The sequence below is a fragment of the Hippichthys cyanospilos genome, chromosome 11 (genome assembly GCF_059441005.1).
Source record: "Hippichthys cyanospilos isolate Australia breed blue-spotted pipefish chromosome 11, RoL_Hcya_1.0, whole genome shotgun sequence".
Lineage (NCBI taxonomy): Eukaryota > Metazoa > Chordata > Actinopteri > Syngnathiformes > Syngnathidae > Hippichthys > Hippichthys cyanospilos.
In genome coordinates, this window is record NC_142379.1 from 652,214 (window position 1) to 671,588 (window position 19,375).

Genomic DNA, 19,375 nt, shown 5'->3' on the forward strand with positions numbered 1-19,375 from the left:
AATAATGATGTTTTGGAACTGATTTGATTTATCGTTTAACAGTGAATTCGTTTGTACTTTGTTTGGCTTGATCCTTGTTTTTTCTTTTTTTGGCGCCGCCTCCGGCTGCTTTTGATTTTACATTTTGTCGTGAGGAAGGACATTGTGGCTTCTGTTGAGAGCGCACTTTGTTGTGTCCCCTTGTGAAATCTGGCCCACTGAGAGTTTGACTTTGTTTGTGAGAAGAATGCCCAAATACATTAGTGTACCTGTTGATCCAATAACTTGTGACTGTGGCTAACATGCTAGTTCATGTTATCTTCAGCATGTTATATAGCGCCACCTTGTATGCGTCAAGCTTGTTAGCATTTTCGTTTGCGCCGGGTATTTCGCTTTGTTAGCATATGCTAAGGTTTTGGATCGCAAACTGCCTACCTCCCGGTCCAAGGCCCGGTAGCCACGTTAATAGCTTCTTTACCCGGACGTGTCTTCCAAAGCTGCGGCCATGCATTAAGTAGAGTAGATAGAAAACACATGCTGGTGTGTTTGCAGCGTTGCATGAAAGGCGACTCCCAGCTGCCAGAGAGAGAAAAAATCAAAACATTTAATAGCATTTGATGATAGTCCTGCTAATAATTCTAGCTCCTCTCAAACCCCCTAAGTATTGTGGTGGCGCGCTAACGACAATGTGTGGCAAGGGGCGCCAACGCCGCACATCCCGGCGTTCAACCGATTCATCTTACTGCTGCGCTGTCCCTAATCATGCTGACGACTTGGAAACGTGCGACCCGTGCCTTCCTCGGCGGGCGGCGGGGTGGGGGTGTGTGTGTGGGTGTGTGTGCGTGGGGGGGCAGTCGCCGGTGCGAAATCCAAAGCTCCAATTACGCCAGACTCTTTTTATTAATTGGCGTCTGAATGTGTTCCAAAGGCCAAATCTGGCAGATATGGCGACTTGAAAGGTGGGGCGGGGGTGGAATCGGGGGCTACTATTACGAGCGGGGACGCCACCGGGAAGCTAATTAGCATCTAAAGCGGGTCGGCCGGCCACGGCCGACGAGTCGGGGAGCCGTTTGACCTCAGATAACGCGGAGGTGTTAAGAAGCTCCTCGGCCGCCGCTTCAGTTCAGCGCCGGCGTTCGCCACGCGCGCGCGTCCCCGTCTTATCGTCTATCGCTTCATTTCCTCTCGGCTTGAAGGTGCGCCCGCGCCGCCTTCGCCCTCCGCCGGGCCGTTTGATCTGAGAGGCACGTGACCGTTTCCGTAATTAAAGGTCACGCCTTCGTATTATTGTACCGCATACGAATTTATGGGATCTAACTTTATATGAAGGGTTTTGCAGATGCGCTCACGCTCGTGAAATTGTGAAACGGAACACCCAAAAAGTAGGAGAGCAATAAGTGGGCCGATTAGCGGCGCAGATATTCAGCATTTTCACCAATATCGGTATCGGCCTTTTTTTTTAAGATATCTGATGGCCGATTATCAATCGATGCAAAACTTTTCAGAAAACTTTGTAGGAGGTTCCGCTGACATGTAAACACACAGGTGTCAAAGTCGAGGCCCGGGGGCCAGATCCGGCCCGCCACATTCAAATTTCTGGCTAATATACCCAACTTGCAAGTTGTCTTCAAGTTTTGGGGGAAAAAACAACAACCGTATTTGTTCTCAAGCTCTATTTTGAACTGCTTATATTGACCTCTGATTTTAAAACCAGCCAAGCGTGTGACAAACCTGACAATTGATTTGACTTTGCCCTTTAACTGAAACCGTAACTACAACGTGGCCCAAGTTTTTCAGTAAATAAATGCCCGAATTGATTTGATTCCTATCCCAATCATTATCCTTTTAGTGAAATATGATTTTCAAAATACTCTTTCTTAATATGGTCAAGGTTACAAAATGGATTTTGTCACCGGGCGTGGACGGAATTTGATAAGTAAATGTGAAAGCGATATTTGAAAGGTGAGCTCAGCTAGGTCAAAACAGATTGCTTCAACACGATAGACGTTCACCGACTGTTATCAGCATTTTCACTTTCCGAGAGTCATCGATTAATCATTACAGTGGAGACTGTCGTCATCCCACGTTTTAGTGCATTAATCGTCCCGCTTGGTTGTTCAGTCGGAGGAGGTTAAAGATCAAAACGCCTCCGTTGTTAAATGATGCCACCGTTCTCGCAAGTCGATGAAAGCGTCCTTTCTGATGGACCTTACGCGTGGGGGTAGTTTGACCACAGATTCTGTTCTTCTGAGCTACTGTCAGGCATCAATTCTTTATGTCATTATAAAGCAAGCTAGAGGTCTATGGCGGGCCGGGCCAAGTCCGGTTCTTTAGGGCCGCAACCCAGCCTGTTTTTGATGTTTCCCTTCAACCAACGCACCTAATTCAAATGATCAGGGTCATTATCGGGGTCATCGTGCCGACGAACTGATCGTTAAGTTATTTTGAGTTTTTTAAGGCGCGCCGTCAGTTATTGAGAAAATTGAAGGCTCTTCGGTGCGGATTATAGTGCGGAAAATACGGTCCCTATATAATTGGTACAAAACGACGGGGCTGGCGAAATCCTTCAGGACTCGCGACACAAAGCCCAAAACTGGAAGCGTTCCCTTTAAGCCGGCACGTCCTGTCATCCCGGCCGTCTAAACGCCTAAGGTTTCGTTGTCGCTGTTCCAGGATCCCGTCTGCGGCAAGAGGACACGCCGCCCCGGATCGTGGAGCATCCGTCCGACCTGATCGTCTCCAAAGGCGAGCCGGCCACGCTCAACTGCAAAGCGGAGGGCCGGCCCTCGCCCACGGTGGAGTGGTACAAGGACGGCGAGCGGGTGGAGACGGACCGGGACGACCCGCGCTCGCACCGCATGCTGCTGCCCAGCGGCTCGCTTTTTTTCCTGCGCATCGTGCACGGGAGGCGGAGCAAGCCCGACGAGGGCTCTTACGTCTGCGTTGCCCGTAACTACCTCGGAGAGGCCGTCAGCCACAACGCCTCGCTGGAAGTAGCCAGTAAGTGCGGCTCGTCTCCTTATCTCCCCCTTCGGGCCGCGGGGGGGGGGGGGGGGGGGGGGCTTTTCTGGTACCTCTCAATAGACGGCTCTGGTTTCCCCCCCGGTCTTGTTTGCCATCAATGTGCTCATTGAGTTGGAAAATCTCTCAGGAGATGGGCAGGATGTGCTTGGCCCGGCGCTCTCCATAGGCCCGCGGAGCCTGGGGAGTGTGTGCGGGAGGGGGGGGGGGTGCTGCGTGAGCCCGATCGTTCCAGGGTGAGCGCTCCTCTAAAGGGCCCTTAGTAGGTGGTCAGGAGCCACAATAAAAGGGAACAAAGGCCTTTCTGTTCTGGCCCCGTTTCTGCTCTTTGTTAGCCACGTAGGTATGACTTTTTCAATCCCATCTCTAATCCTTAAGAAGTCCTCTAAAATGTTGGCACTTGTGTGTCAGCGTCCCAAAAAAACGCTATAGTGCATGTTATATATTTTGCGGGTGGCGACACGCACAAATACTGATGAAACTTTGCGAAACTTATCAAGTTGTTTTCAAGCAGTGGTGTTTGGCGAGGTCTAGTCACATGTGCCCTGGGAAAAGATCCAGTTTCACTTTTAAACACGAATGCGCCGTCGTCGGCTCGATGTCGGATTGGCGAGAGTAATGAAAATGAACGCTAGTCAATATGAAATGACAGAATCCACATTGTGCTATTAATGGAGTGATGGTGGTTTCATCCAAATCGCTGTTGTTTTATATTGTTGGACTGTAGATTTATACTTTATTTATACAAAGTGCAAATATTTCAGTTTCAATTCAATGTGTTCAAAGTGCAAATATTTCAGTTTATTCGGAAAATCCGTTTGCAATTTCTTATCGGTGGCGTTCCTGGATTTTTCCAAAGGAAAAAGTGCGCCTTGGCGCAAAAACGCAGCAATAGTCGATGTGTACAGCTAGCAAATGGCTACCGACGATGTGATCAGCGGTTGCCTTTTCCGAGTTAAAATGAGAAATTTGCAGTTCCAACTTGCAAACCTTTGCTGGTTTTCTGGCAGATAAGTCCAAGCTTGGCACAGCCCTCAGCTGGGGTTTTTCCTTTCGTGTTCGACGCTAACGCTTCTCAGCGGCTTCCATTTTCCGCTAGCGAAATTTTGAATACGTTTTGAGAAGCTCCCATCCACATAAATCACATGGGATGACGCCAAAATGCGCATGAGTCGCCATTTCTATAGGTCAAGCTAAGAATATTTTCCTACGTCCGCGCATGATATATGTGCAGTGTTTGTCAGGGATGGATTTTGTCATGTAGAGCGCGGGGGGGGGGGGGGGGCACAAGCCGGTTGGCAGGCCGTCAGTTGGCAGGCGCTCAACGGCGGGCTTCTTTATTCCGCGCAGGGTTCAAACAGACCTCGTAATGACAAGCCGCCGCCGTGCCGCCGAGCTTCTCGGGCCCTCGGTGCGGCTCACGCTTAACTGCATGTAATTATTTAGCGGCTGCTGCAGCTCAGCCGCTCCGCAGTCGGGCCCGGGAACTTCTCAAGGCCTCCTTTATAACTTCTACCGCTTGATAAATGCTCAAAGCTTTTGGGAGTCCAAGCTAACCTTGCAAAAAAAAAAAAAAGGAGTATTCAGCTTCAAGGAAACTGTCGAGGAGTAAATCGTGATCGTAAACGGTGTTTGTAGACCTTTTCGCCATGACATCTCACGTACTTGAGAAATTGAGAAGTAAACACGGAGGTATGCGGCCCAGAAAAACGGATATGAACCAGAGCGTCACTGGAATGCAAGCGGTCAAGATATGAGATCATATGAAAGTGAAAATTGTCCTCAAAATAAGGTAGAGCGGCTAATGGTCAGCCAGTTAGCAACAATCGAGCTGCTAACTGAGCTACAGAAAGCCAAAGTTACATGATTGATTTTTCTTTTTACATAGATGACGGCTGTCCAATTAAAAAACATGATCGCAATGACAAAACGACGCTACTTTTAGAGGCGTTTCCACGGCGTATATCGAGTAACGTCCAAAGCCGAGAGCCTAATATTAAAGGGGGGGTTATTGGAGTTTTTCTCCCTCGCCGCCGCTTGTTGCCACAATCCGAGTTCCAACAAGTTCCCTTTGGCCTGGCCGGGCGGGGGGGGGGGGGGGAGCTAACCCAGTTTGTTTTGTTAATCATTAAAGGCATTCATGCGGCCGGCTTTGATGCCTTGAGCCCGAATCGTGTTTGCTTTGCGCCTTGAAAGGTACCTGAGAGTTTCGCCCCGGGTTCTGAGATGCTGACGTTTGCACTGGCAAGCCAGTGAAAGAAATCTGCCCCATGTCTGCAGTAGTCTTCTTACAGCCCTACCCTCTGCACACTTCACGCGCCTCGAGATCTAATCTGGGTGATAACCACTTTTTGTAGACAAGGAGTGTCGACGGAATCGGCGTTTCTTTTCTACGATCGTTCGCTCGCCGTTCTCGCCCGAGGCGTCGCGAGCCACGTCGGTCCCGCGACGGCGCTGCCAAATTTCCCTCCGCTTGCCAGCCACATCTGAAAAGTGGCAGATTGGCTTCTTCCAGTTTTGCGGCTAAACTGTCGCCGCGGTTACTCATGCAGATTTTGTGGAGCGCTCCAAATTGTTAGCTACCCCAAATAACGGCCGACATTTGCTCAATTGTCCTTCTGTTTGGGATGACGGTCACTTCAATGTAAGTTTTTTATACACTTGGACAACCTCATGGAAAATTGCCGGGCTCTGATTGGCCGAAGGTGGCAGTAAGTGGCAAGGTAAAATGCTTGTCCTCTAGTTTCAGCCGGTCGAGTCATGCACACAGAATTTTCCGCACTATAAGGCGCACTGGATTATAAGGCGCATTTTCAGTGAATGACCTATTTGAAAACGGTTTTCATATGTGCATAGAATAGAAGCTACAGTAGAGGCTGGGTTTGCGTTATGCAGCCACTAGATGGAAACTGGCTGTACTGTATGAGTCACACTGTCAGCTTCTGAGAATAGTGAAGGCTTTTAAGTGCGGCTTAGAGTGCGGAAAATATGGTATACGTTTACAACTGTCCAAAGCTATGGACAATTTCGATCCTTCAAATCATCAAACATGCCTGTTCTTTTTTTTTTTTTTTTGTATGGAATGTGGGAGGGAATCTTCAGGCAGGAAGGCCGGAGCGCACGTCGGAAGCCCGAAAGTGCGTATCAGGTGTAATGACTCGGCCGCCGAAAAGTAACGTATTTTATTCTTTATGGGATGAGTTACGGTAGCCCCGAGACGCTCTACGAATAGCTGCTTCCTCCGCTTCCCTGCGCAGATAGTAAGGTGAGGTAATGGACCGCTGGACTTGAGCAGGCGATAACCTCTGTCGGGATTGGCTGCAGGCCCGACATCGGTTCTCAAACTCCCCGAAGCGCGCCGCATCAAGCGCAGTAGAAGCCAAGCCGTTTTGACCTGTTCCCGAGATGAGAACTCCGTTCTTCAATCCCGTATCGATCTCAAAGTCCGCGTTTTCGCAGAAGGTGCGGCGCTATCGATGATCTCCGACTCTCACCGGAGTGCGAAGCGGCCCGGATGAAGATCGGCACCGTGGTCCTGGGTCGGAAAAGGAGGTTTACCCGTCCATCGGCTGGACGTTCTTAGTAGGGAGGCATCGTAGTTTGGTCAAGGCTTGGATTCTTCTTTCTTTGGGACGTTTGTCTTTGGCGTCTTCTGTTTTGAATCTTTATGAAAGGATCCGTTGCTCATCATTCACATTGCTCACTCCCTTGTGGTTATTGCAGCATCCCGTTTGAACATCCAGCGTCAAATTAAGTGAGTCACAGGCACCGTCAATGAAACCAGCGTCAGGACAGGCGGACGCCGGGGAAGCCCGGGAGGCGGGCGGGCGGGCGAGCTTTGGCGAGTAGCGGGCTCCGCCGCGCTTATTTGTCTCGGCTCGGTTCACGGCAAATTGCCGCAAACGGCGCGGGATGCTTCCGCTTCGTTTGAGGCGCAAATATGCACTCGGCGGAGTGTGCCGGCAGGAATGGAACGCGCGTAGCAGAGGGTGTGTGCGTGCGTGCGTGCGTGCGCGCGTGCGTGCGTGCGTGCGTGCGGCTATCAAAGGTCTAGCAAACGATTCACTTGAGTACTTGTTGGCATTGACTTTTTTTTTTGAAAGCTGGCTGTCCACTATTTGCCGTTAGCCTTGAAGTTACGTGGAAATGGAGAACTAGCTAATGACGTCTCCCTCAGCATGTATATATGCAGCAAATGCATCTGAATGCGCGCCACGTCTGTTGACTCTTGCATATTTAGCCGCCACTTGGCGCTTTGCGTGCAATTAGAAACGCTTTTTTTCGCCGCGCTCATATGTAAATGTCAGAGTGCGAATGATATTTTTTAATCCTGATCCTTAATTGGCTTGCTTACATACTAGCGCCGGGCAATACAACATTAAATCAGTTTGATGAATTCGGCATTTTGAATATCAAAGATTTAGAAATTAGCGAGATTTTGCAAGTGGCACAATGCTATAAGACGTGTTCACAATAGCTAGCAACTACAGTTTAGTCGCATTGAAATGGATAGTGCATTCATTTAGTCGTTATTAGCAGTACAAAGCTACTATTTAATCCATATTTACTGTAAAAAAAATATAAACCTGTACATAGAATGGAATATCTGGACTTTTGGGAAAACTTGAAACTATGTCTTTGGGAATGAATGAGTTCATCCGATAGTATAATTCTTTTCCACGTACAATGGATACAAGACGTCTGACGTGCTGGAGGCTCAAGTAACAGCTAGTCATTCACGGTTCAGCTTAAAAGGTCACATGACCGACAGGCGAGCCATGATTGATCTTTACCTGAGCCTTGAGCTTGTGACGCCCTTTTCTGTCGACGGTAACTGAAAAAGAAATGTTTTTAAAAGTATTAATTCACCAAGAAAAATAATTTTGTCGTAAAATAATTTATAGACAAAATGTGATCTTTGAACTGCTGAAAATTCATTATTTACAAACCAAGTATTTTAAGACTACATTATTTTTTTCATTTTTTCCACTGGAATTTTTGTTTCTTGCATTAAAACCAATTCAAATCCTAATAGCCCAGAATATGCAAAAACTATCGGGATTTTATTTTTGTGCCCTATTTAAGTTTGATGGACTTGCCTCCACTTCTGCCGACATGAAGCCGATCCAAAAGACGCAAGCGGTGACAGCGGCCCCGAGGCCAGTCAACACCAAAGAGATTGTAAAAAATCTGTCAGATGTCAACCCGATTTATGGATTTGGGTGATTTTGACGACATGACCTCATTCACACATGTATTGTTGGCTAGACATGAGACCCGAGAAGCCTCGCTCGCTTGTAAATTTTTCATTTTTTTTTTCTTGGGAGAAACAAAAGAAAATGAACAGGGAATGAAGCGGAACTTGGGTTAGAAAAGTGACATTTTTCACGTTGTTTTGTTAGTTTATGGGAGTGTGTGCACTACTTTCTGGGGGAAAAAAAAAGATACCTCTTTTATAGTTCTTTGGCAACAAATTGATATTTTTTTGCCATTGTATGGATCAGTCAAACTTGGCCATTTAATAAATAACACACAAAGAAGGAAGACAAGAGGCTTTAGATATTTTTTGCTCGCGAGCTGAATGGACAGAGATGCGGACAGCTAGTCTGTTACTGCAGGGGTCCCCGACGTTTTTATCACCACGGACCAATCAATTCTTGAGATTCTTATTATGGACCGGAGGTTGGGTGTCCAACATAAAGTGCACATAAAATATGAGCTCACCATTAATTATACACCTAACATCAGCTATAGCTCAGTTACTCAGGTAAGTCCCATATGCAAGAATTTTAATCCCGGGCACTTTTTTATTTTTTATTTTTACATTGTCGCTTAACTCTAGGTGCGTTATCTACACGAAGAAAAAATGACCAAAGTTTGACCCCAAAATATAAAGTGTGTCTTCTAAGGTACTTTTCTTGTCACGGCGTTCAAATGCCTGAATTAGATTTGCTGCTAAGTGCAGAAAGCCCTGTGAAAATGGCTCAGGAGCGGTCGGACCCCCGTTTGTGAAACGCCGCCCCGAAGCTCCGACTTGGCTTCAACACCCCCTTCCCGCGACGCTACATTAGACAGAGACCGGCGCGCAGCCTGGCCAAAGCCGGCCCGCGTGAAAGGGGCCAGCGTGTCCGTCTACGCGTTGTCAGACTTGGCAGGGCGCCATCAATCTCAAAGCCTACGCTCCGCCCGACTCCGACGGCCTACTTGGCCAAGGAAGATGGTCGGGATCCAAACCCTGCCCCCCCCCCCCGACCCGAAAGCCCGCTTCGGTGGTATGAGGGCTAGCGAGAAAAAGACAAATGAATGGCGGCACCGACATCTGCTTTTGTCGGTACCCCTGGAGCCCGCCCGGCACTTGAGTGTGATGGATGTCGCCGGCGAGCGAATCGGAGGCTTTTCTTCTCCGTTCCTTATGCGAGCGAGCGAGCGAGCGAGCGTGCGGGAAGCGGCTTTTGCAGACTTACAGACCGTCTGAATGACTTTGAGTCTGTTGCGACGACACCCCCTCGCACAAGCCCCAGTGGAAGGTTTGGCATCACGCGACGCTCCTAAGAAGTCAAACCGCAGCAGAAGTGTCTGAGCACTTACCGTATTACTCCGACTGCGAGTCTGGTTTTTTTTTCCCCGACCCCGATATTAGGTCGCTCGAGACTCGTGAGTGACTCCAAATAGACCAAGGTGTTTCCACGTATCTGAGGGAAAATTCAAGATACGACACGAGACACCGGCGCTCGGGCCGGCATGATTGTCACACGTTATCGCGAGCCGTCACGTCTGCCGTCTTTGTCGTGCATTTTTATCATTTATTCTGATGCCGGCTTGCCAAGCAACGAGACGCTTGTTTTTTTTGCATTGATAGTTTACTCGTTTCATCCACACTTCCCACCGTTTGTCTCATTTTTGTACGTTGCTCGATATACTATGTAGAACTGCCTGTAAAAGTTGCGTAACTGAGTCATTTTAATAACACACGCCATGTGTTTTGATAGGTATGAATTGGACTTTAATAGACGCATGTTTTTCTAAAAGTCACCGAAATTGATGTAAAAAAAAAAGGGCGGGTCAATTTATAAACGAGGTGGACTTGTACTCTGAGAAATACGGTAGGTGTTTTGTTGTTTTTTTTTTTCCTCCCGCATTGCCAGAGCGACTGCGTCTTCTTTTCCCTGTAATCCTTCGCCTCTGGCGTCGTAGTCACGATGGAAGCTTGCTCCCAGGATAGCCAAGCGCCATATTAACTTCGTGAAGTGGCGGTGTAGAGCGGATAAGATCGTGGACGAGAGCTCTCCAGAGCGCCAGCGTTTGTTACAAGCGCCGGGGAGGACTTTCGATATCCGCCCCCCCCGCCCCCCATCCCCGAGCGTGTAGGATTGACTCAACTGCGTGCGTGTTGTATTGTGGCGATTGCGGGCCGTGCGCGATGAATGCGCGTCCCCCCCCCCGCCGCTAATCTCGGCCCCTGACCCGTTTATTACTCTTGTAAGGTTTTATCTGTGAGCCTCTTGCGCGGCCCGAGACACGTCTTTCCACTGCGCCGGGATGCCCGCTCATATGACCGGCCGGACACGCTCGGCTTATTAAACCTGGGCTAAGCCTGCCGAGCTAGCTCCCGACCTTCTATCGTGCTCCCTGATCCGAGACGCCGTAGTTCGCTAGGGATTAAAGGGTTTGGAGACTTGGGAACTTGAAGGATTTTCAGACAAGGCTTTGACAAACTTGCTCAAAGCTAAAAAAAATATATATATGTATACATTCACGGATCCACTCAGCTCAGTTTGGTCAACCGTTGACTTGATTTGATGAGCAGTTGGCACATTTTTTTATTTTCAGGTTTATTTTAGGAACCTGGAGCAAATTTTTTTTTCTATTAAACAATAACATGACTATTAACAATTATTAAAAAAAAAATACATACATACATCCGAGTTTGTAATGTTGGATTTGATTTGAATGCACCGGATGTCTAGTCTCATGTCAGCATCTGGCAGATATGTGTCAAGCTAATCAGAATGCCACCCGGCGCTCGGAGGAGAAACTTCAAAACAAAAGCTTGATGAGATATTGCATTGACATTATTTTCAAGTTGAACTATGTAGCACATGGGTGGCGTCTTATTTCCTTGCATGACTTGCTTGACGTGACTATTCCTCTTATTCGTCCTTCGACTTCAGCCTAAAATACGGCAATCGTTCCGGCCGGATCACCGATGTAATTTTACTGATCCCCGGTACCCTTGAACGCAGACAAAGTGTCGTTTTTGAGACCGGCGAGGCGTCCGAAAGTCCAAAACGCACACAGCAAAGAGCGCTTATTTCCAGCCGCGTTTCTTAACGTGAGTTTCTACCCCGAGGTGACCCTGGAGTTTTCAGCAGATGTCCACTTGCGAAGCGCGCAAGGCTTACAAAACAAACGTGGCGCATAAAGGCTTCTTTTAACACGGCCGGGAACTCTCGGCTGCTTTGCGTACACTGCGCAGGCACCCGGCCGTCATCGCCGCACCGCCGGCCTTCTGCGAGATTTTGAAGTGCGTCTGTGGGAATGTTCGCTTTTGCGGGCTTGGCATCGGTAGGCCCATCTCCCAATCTCCACGTTTAACGGCGATGAGGTCAAAGCTCCTCCGGTGCCTCCCAAACTAACGTGGAGCGCCAACATGATTCAGGTTGACGGGAGCGCGCGGAGTCCAGTAGTCCTGGGAAGCTTCAACGGACCCGTAGCTCAGGAAAGACTTTGCACGCGTGTGGCGGTGTCAGAATTCCCCTCCCTTTTACAACATGCCGCCTCGTCTCTGTTTTGAGCTGTCGGGGGTTAACGTGACCGATCGGCAAGAATTCCAAGCAAACGCTCTCAGTGAAATGCGTGCCAAGGACTTATTGAAACATCTATCTCCCCGGGCGGTGAGCGCGTTGTTTGCGCACTTCAGGATGGGCGCCCGGCCTGCGCATGAGCGACTACGCAAACATAAACAAACAATCCCCTATCGGGTGAATGCGTCGTTGGCCCGACGGTTGAATGGAAGGGATCCGCTCTCGCCTCATCTTTTTGTGTACGTTTGACCTTTGCGGGCCGGGCGCGGCGGGCGGACAATGGGCCCGCCTCGGTGTAACCGTATAGCGCCGAGGACTCGGCTAAAGAGACGGACGGGGGGGACGTCATTTGTAAAGGGAGACGAGCGGAGAGAGGCTCCTTTCAGAAGGGAGATGCTGATAAGTGCGCCCGTGTTTCAATGAGCTGACATCCACCGCTATTGTATCAGCGTGTATCTGCCGTTTGGCCCGCGGGGGGGGGGGGGTCCATTTTCTCGAAAGCCGACAGTGCGCCTCAGCAATCATACTTGTTTTCTGCTTTATGCAGATCCGGCCCATCATCAGTTTATGTGGCCCGCGGAATACTGATGTGACTTCAGGTTTGCGGTCGAAATACAAAACTTGCAAGTTGTCTTCAACTTGTAAACATTTTTGGGGAAAAAACAAGCATGTTTTTACTCCTTTCGCCATCGTGTGACGAACAAACTTCAAATGGATTTGACGACACCGTCGCCGTCAGGCAGATCTTCTCGTCGGTATGCGCAGGGCATTCGGTAGAATAGTTGCTTCCTTTCATGCGGTTTCATAGTTGGCTAGGGTTGGAGACTTTAGCCCTAAGAGGGGGCTGGACTTTGTCTTAAATTTAACGTCGGCGGTCTCCAATGCCGGAAGGAATGCGAGCAGTCCCGTTTGTCTCCAAAGCTTTAGTTGCGCATCCAAATGAGGACATTCCGACCTTGGCGACCCTCGGCGGGCCTCGCGTCAATTCGCAGGCGTCGCAGGTGGACCGTCTCCGGAAGGTCCGGTTCTCCGCCGTCAACGGGATTAACGGAGAGTGCCGACTCTGCAGGCGGAGCCTAAGTTAATTTGCCCTGCAGTTTGGAAGCATAATAGCTTATCGATCGCCTGAGAGAGATGCGAGAAGCGGCGCGCGAGGGCACCGCCGGCGGAGGGAATAAGTTGATCAGCGCTCGGCATGTTGCCGGGGCTTAATCACATCAGCGGAGCTTGGCCGTCGCCGCTATGTAAATGACTTAGAGCCGACTTCCCCCTTTTTGCGGGATGAAGGCGCCACGCCTGATCACGGGTCTGTTTTTTTTCATCAAACGTAGTGTTTTATTTTTCATCAAAATATTGACTATTATTTGACGACTATCTTTTTCCATCCACAAACCGTTCCGTCCTGTAGTTAGGTCACGGTGCCTCCTTTCTTCTGGCACTCGCCGCATCCACAGACAACATTCTCTTTCACGATCCAAACAGGGTTATACTGCTGAATAAATGCTTTGCAATACAATAAGAGTAAATATTGAATAACTTATGTACATTTATTGTAACTGAGCAAAAAATAGGCGGTGATAGACAGTATTAGCAGTCGTTTTGATATTTGAGCACCAGATAGTGGGGCGAATCTAGCCTATGCGTTCTGCTTTCATTTGAGTGTGGGAGTAGTGAACGCTTCCACGGTTTTCCAGCTTGGAGCAGAGCCGCCATTAGCGCAGCACCCTAATCAGCATGTTGCTTTGAGAGCTTTGGCTTCTGGCTCAAGCCGTGGTTTGATAAGTCCAAATTCCCAGCTATGAGGAAGTACGCAACATCTGGAAAGTCTTTTCCAGATCTGAAAGCTCGTCGGGTCTGCGACTCGAGGTGCGGCGCTTAGATTAGCCTCTCTGACAAAAACTCAACGTGATTTAAAGTAATTGCATATCACGCGGGTGCTTTCGAGGTCAGATGTAGACCAGCGGGCAAAAAAAAAAACCCAATGAAGCCTTGGCCGGGATTCTTTTGGAAAGGAAGATTAGGGGGACAGGTGGCGGTTTGTTCTCCGCCGGAGACGCTCGCGCGTTTCGCCGTTCGGTACGCACGACCCATCTGCCGATACCTTCACGGCCGAGCACGTTTTTAGCTTGCGCTCGATTCAGGGCCGTAAACCCGAAGCCGCCTTGGCTGTTCAATGCAGACTGATAGGTGGAATGTTGTCAAATTACGGGTTCGCGGTGAGGTTTTTTGCCACGCAAAAACCGGTGGAACAGCTAGAGCCATTACTTTGGGCGCACTTTCCAACAATCCACGGTCCCCGTTTGTTTTTAGTTTCGCCGTCGAGTTAGCGAGCACCACATAATGGAAAAAGTCAGCAATTGTTCGGGCAAAGCCACTTTAGACACGAGAAAATACCGATTAGATGGGAAATGTCAAAAATCCTCAATATACAAGAAATTTTAGATCATGTGCCGCGACAAATCTCCAGGCCTCTGCCCCTTGCAAAATCTCGATTTTTACAATTGAGCTACTTTTCCAATGTTCAAATGTAAAAATGACAAACGAAAGGAATGAATGGGATTTATTGGCCAGCCCACCGCGCAGGCAAGACGAGACCGACTCCAAGTGCCTTCGTGCTCAACAGCTGTCAAAAGTGTGGAAAAAAGAGAGTGTGCCGATACGCGGCGATCCTGATTTGCTACGCTGTCACCGTTAGCATTCGTCACTGAGAAAAGAAAAAAAAAAAAAAACTATGGAAAGCGGCTGAAGGATTCTGCTTTGTTTGAGTTGGGAAATCCTGGATTTTTCCTTGGCCCGTTCCCCGCTGCTCCACACAAATGAACAAAAGACTGCTTACTTATTGTTGCGCTTGTGTGGCCGTTAATCTCTTCAAAAAACATTGTGACGGCCCAATTTATCATTTATATTACTGATTTTCAAACAATATGTGGATTTGGATTCACAGGTCATTAGCTTGCAAGCTATAAGCCTGTCAATCCAATTTCATAAAATTATTTACAATACCGTCAAGTTTTTTTTCCCTCATTTTCTACCCCCATATTAAGGGGGTCGACTTATAACCGCGTAACTCAAAACAGACCAATTTTTCCACATATCCGTGTTTGAATAACATGAATTCGAAGGTGAAATACGTTATATGTCAGTTACAAGGCTTCAATTGATTATAGTTCCATATAGTCTGCATCCGTTTTCGAGCATTTGCACAGAACATCGCAAAAATGCTTTTTTGTCAAGTGGCTCATTTTTTTCCACCGACTGATGCATTATGAAAAGGAAAAGACGGCTTGACGCGTAATAGAACCTGGCATGGATGTCGGCGGGTGGGGGGGGAATAAACAGCGAAGGCTAACCTTCCACGCTCTCATCTCACAACAGTCGTCAATTGAAATGAAAATATTGCATAGCTTGTCAAAACATGACAATTTCAATATGCTACGCTGCTGCCCCTTCCAAATGCTTGCGAACGGGAGGTTCAGACCTATAGGTGTCTAATTTAGCCTATGTCGAGCTCATTTGCTGCCATTACGCCATAATAAGGCCGGGCTAGTGACACGCATCCGCGTCGCTCCATAAACACTCCCCGTCCTTCGAAATCTTGCGTCAATGTTCGCGGGCCGATTCCTGTTCCGACCATCCAAAGAAAGACGCGCGAGCCGCCTTTTCCTGTTGTTTGTCGACCCTATTTTCCCGGACGATTGGCCTTTGTCCCGACGAAGTGACGGATGGCGTCCCAGAGCAAAGGGCCTCGCTCATAACTCAAAGAAAAGAAAAGCAGGGTGCGTTTGTTTACCTTGCGGGCTCGACTTGGCCGCCGCTGAAGCCTTTCCCGTTGCGAGCGGTCGCCGGCGCTGCAAATGGGCCAAAACGGTGCAAAATGCGGACGCTGGAAGATTTTTTGGGGGCGGGGGGGCTTTGGGCTGCTTCCACATGTTCCGTTTGTCCGGGCGGCGGCGGCGGCGGCCGCGACGGCGCGTCATCCCGGTGGCACGCTGCTTTTGTAAGCGGAGAAGGAGGCTCGCCAGTCAATTGCGGCCAGGCGGCAAAGGCACAGCGAGCCACAAAAGACCAGCGGCTCTCAGTTTGCCACCTAATTAGGGCTTGGCCAAGCTTACGTTTATTCAACGCAAAGGTGCGCTGGTGTCACGTGACCAAAACTGTCACTCAGATCAGAAGTCCCGACGGCCGCTAAACCGGTACCGAGCCGCGCCTGAAACACTGATTTCGTTTATCCTTTAACACTTCAAGATGTGTGCTTTGTTTGGCCTGATCTTTGTTTCTTGGCGCCGCCTCTGGCCGTTGTCGGTATTACATTCAAATAAAACTTACCAGATGTTTTTACGAGGAAAAAAAAAAAGGGAGCCTTACTATACATTGTCGTTTTTTTGCAAGAAAAAAAAAGCCTTCAACTATAGTGTTTTGCAAAAAACAAAACAAAAAAAAGCCTATCGTCATATTTTTCACCAATTAACCTTTGCAATACTTTGTCATTTTTGGTTTAAAAAAAGTTGCTTCATTCGCTCTTAATTTGAAAAGCGAACCAGGCCCTTTTTGTCCCTCACACCCAGCTGGAAACCTTACCGCCACCTGGCGGCAGAGGAGCGACGTCGCTTTTCTCACTTCTTCAAATTGGGGACTTTGACTATTCACCCAGTGGATCTTTGCCGGACTGGAAAAGTGGTAAATGTACCGAGCGGAGTTATTGAGTCATTTGCGCCATTTCTGGAAGCGCGCTGTAATAATGGCCAGATGAATAGTCCTGCCAGACTTCCACTTGGGATCATTTATTATATTAATGCCCGGTTAGACTTGCAGTGTAGCCCGTTTGCTGTTTAGACAGGAATTTGCATATTCTTATTATGACTCCTTCTTTTTTCAATAATTACTGCAGATCAATCTCTGTGCGGGCCTGCGTCTTTGCCGAATGCTGCGCTCGGAAGCTTATTTCACTTTGACAATGAGGTATTACTCCGCTTTTCTCCTTATTCTAAATCTGGCAACTTTATTTTATGGCTTTGCTGTCCTAACGTTGGAAAAAAAGCCGACTTTTCCCCCGTTATACGCTTTATGGTTATATAAAGCGTTTTATATGATATTGTATTGCTATGGCATTGTCTCCAATCTTTTTATCTCCACGGACCGGTCAACGCTGGAGATATTTCTTCAGACTGCGGTGCCTCTACTTACGAACGCCTCTTGCTATGAAAATTTCAGCTTTGAAAGGCCTCTGCGGAAAAAAATATTCTCTCCGGTTATGAAAGAAAATTCAGGATACGAAAGGTGACATTGTCGGTGTATGATAGTGAGACAGGAGCTCCAACAAGACTGTAATGTAATGCGTCACCACAAGCATCGCAACGTCCATTTTTTTACATTTTTGTAATATAATAATATGCCGGCTGACACTAGTTTTTTTACTGTGGTCTCGCATTTTTCCTCTTTACACGCCATACTTCACAACGTAGAACTAACAGACATAAAATAAAACATTAGCTATGGCTAACATTGTACATATTTAGCTAAAAACACGTACGTAACATACCACTTTGGGCGTCTGATGTTAGCACTTTAGCTAGTGGCCGAATGACGTCACGCAGGAAGCACTCCGCATGAGCGCAAACTAAACGTAAGTAAACTTACGTGCTCAAAATGATCCCAAAATAAATATTATTGCCAAACAAAGCATAAATGAATCAACTGTTAAAGGATCGGTTTCAAAACTGGTGCAAACCATGTGCCCAGTTTGGGACCCAAGTTAAATCTTGTGTATGTTATGTTTTTACATGTTACATTCTTTTTCCAACACTGCCCTTCTGTGTGGTTCGATACTTTCTGTGGTCTACTTTTGCCATGCAGACCTTTCTTAATCTTGAAGAAAGCCATCCCAGCAAGCTTTGAGTTGATTTGCGTGTTGAAGCACCAAAGCGTTTTTGTATTTTATTGATTTATTTTTGTCCAAGTTGTCCTTCTTTCCGTAGTCGAAGCGAGCAGCGTCCCGTAACAGATTGCGTTCGATCCGGGAGGCTCCACCTTATTGATTGATGTCGGCACAATGGGATTGTTTGAAGCCGCACCTGATCCATTCGAGCCCCCTGAGGTCACCTTGATTGGGATGCTCGCCGATAGACATTTTCGGATGCTCAAAGCGGCCATCTTGCGACTTGGCACCGGGAGGGGGGGGGGCACTCTGGCAATCCGCTGTGAGTTTCGGAATTTACGCTTTGAACATTGCCACACTGTCCAGTGTACCTGCAATTTTTTTAATGGCCACCGGGGGGGGGGGGGGGGGATTTCCTCATAATAAAAGAGAGACAAAGAAGACTATGGGAAGTATTTTTTTTTCCTATTTTTTTTAGCTTTTGACTTTGAAGTACCTGCCACTAGGGGGCACTTTCCACTCAGAAACACAAAGAGGCGTGTTACTGCTGTGTTGGTGCAGTATTCTAATCATTCGAATGTGTTGGTGCGTGTAGGTTCAATCTGTCGAAGGCATGGTTTTGCTGTGACAGGACAATTTGTAAAAAGTCTAAATCAAGGGTGTCAAACATGTGGCCCACGGGCCCTTTCTGGCCCGCAAATGTGTTTAATCTGGCCGGCGGGATGATTTTGATCAAAATGAGCTGAATTTTTCCAGTATGTGGAAAAACTCCCATCGTGCAAATTTCGTTGGTGGTGATGTTCCTGCTTACCCCCGTGACTGCTTTGATTGGTTGTCATGCCATAAAAACATCCAATTTTTTCTTCGCAGTTGTCAAGCGGCCCAAAATCCTTGGCTTTTTGGCCTCGTCCCGCTGAGGCAAATAACAGCGCGCGCTTGTGTTTTGTGATGTGGGGACTGAAGTTTTCTTGAGCGGGGCTCGCTCCGCGTTCGCCGCATGTGGCTCGCGGGAGCTTTTTCAAGCCGGAACGCCAGCCTTTCTCTCGGAGTAGATGCAAAGTATTTACTTGTGCGTGTGTGCGGAGAGGACCGAGGGGATCGCGCCGAAAACGGGTCCCACCACAAACTCGCTCGCCGGAACATGAAAAGTTCTAAAAAAAAAAAATAAAAATCCCGACAACCATCAACATGAAACGGGGCGCACGCGGACATACTCACAAAGACACGTCAGTTTCACTGGTCAAAAACATTGGGTGGCCATGTCTATCACAGCAGACACATTAAAAGTCTCTAAAGACCCATGTCCACAACCCAACTGGAAGTTGACCATTTTAAGTGATCATTTTATATAAAATATTAAAAAGGCAGCGCTATGTTACATTTTTTTCAAAACTGTTCTGCTTTGTAGTTATAAGTAATATGGGGATCGAAAAAGTATTTGGTGAAATACGGTTTTGCCTATTTTTTTCAAGGTAACCCCTGCGATAAATGAGGAAGCGCTATCCTCTTCTCCGAGAACACAACGGACATCCACAGACTGTCAGTCCTGTAGGCGGGTCACAGTGCCTCCTTTCTTCCACAGACAACTTTCTCCTTTGGTGATTCAAACAAGGTTATACTGCAGAGTAAATGATTTGAAATACAATCACAGTAAATATGGGATAACGGATGTACATTTAGTCTAACAGTAACAAAT

At 47.9% G+C, this 19,375-nt stretch overlaps 1 protein-coding gene across 4 annotated transcripts in view; it reads left to right on the plus strand.

The window, feature by feature from the left end:
• Positions 1-19,375, plus strand: part of robo1 (roundabout, axon guidance receptor, homolog 1 (Drosophila)) — a 161,972-nt gene that overhangs the window by 60,918 nt on the left and 81,679 nt on the right. For all 4 annotated transcript variants that reach the window (XM_088426899.1, XM_088426900.1, XM_088426898.1 and 1 more), the window contains one exon: positions 2,653-2,979. In XM_088426899.1, coding sequence (XP_088283025.1) covers positions 2,653-2,979 — 327 coding nt within the window. The remainder of the gene's footprint in view (positions 1-2,652; positions 2,980-19,375) is intronic.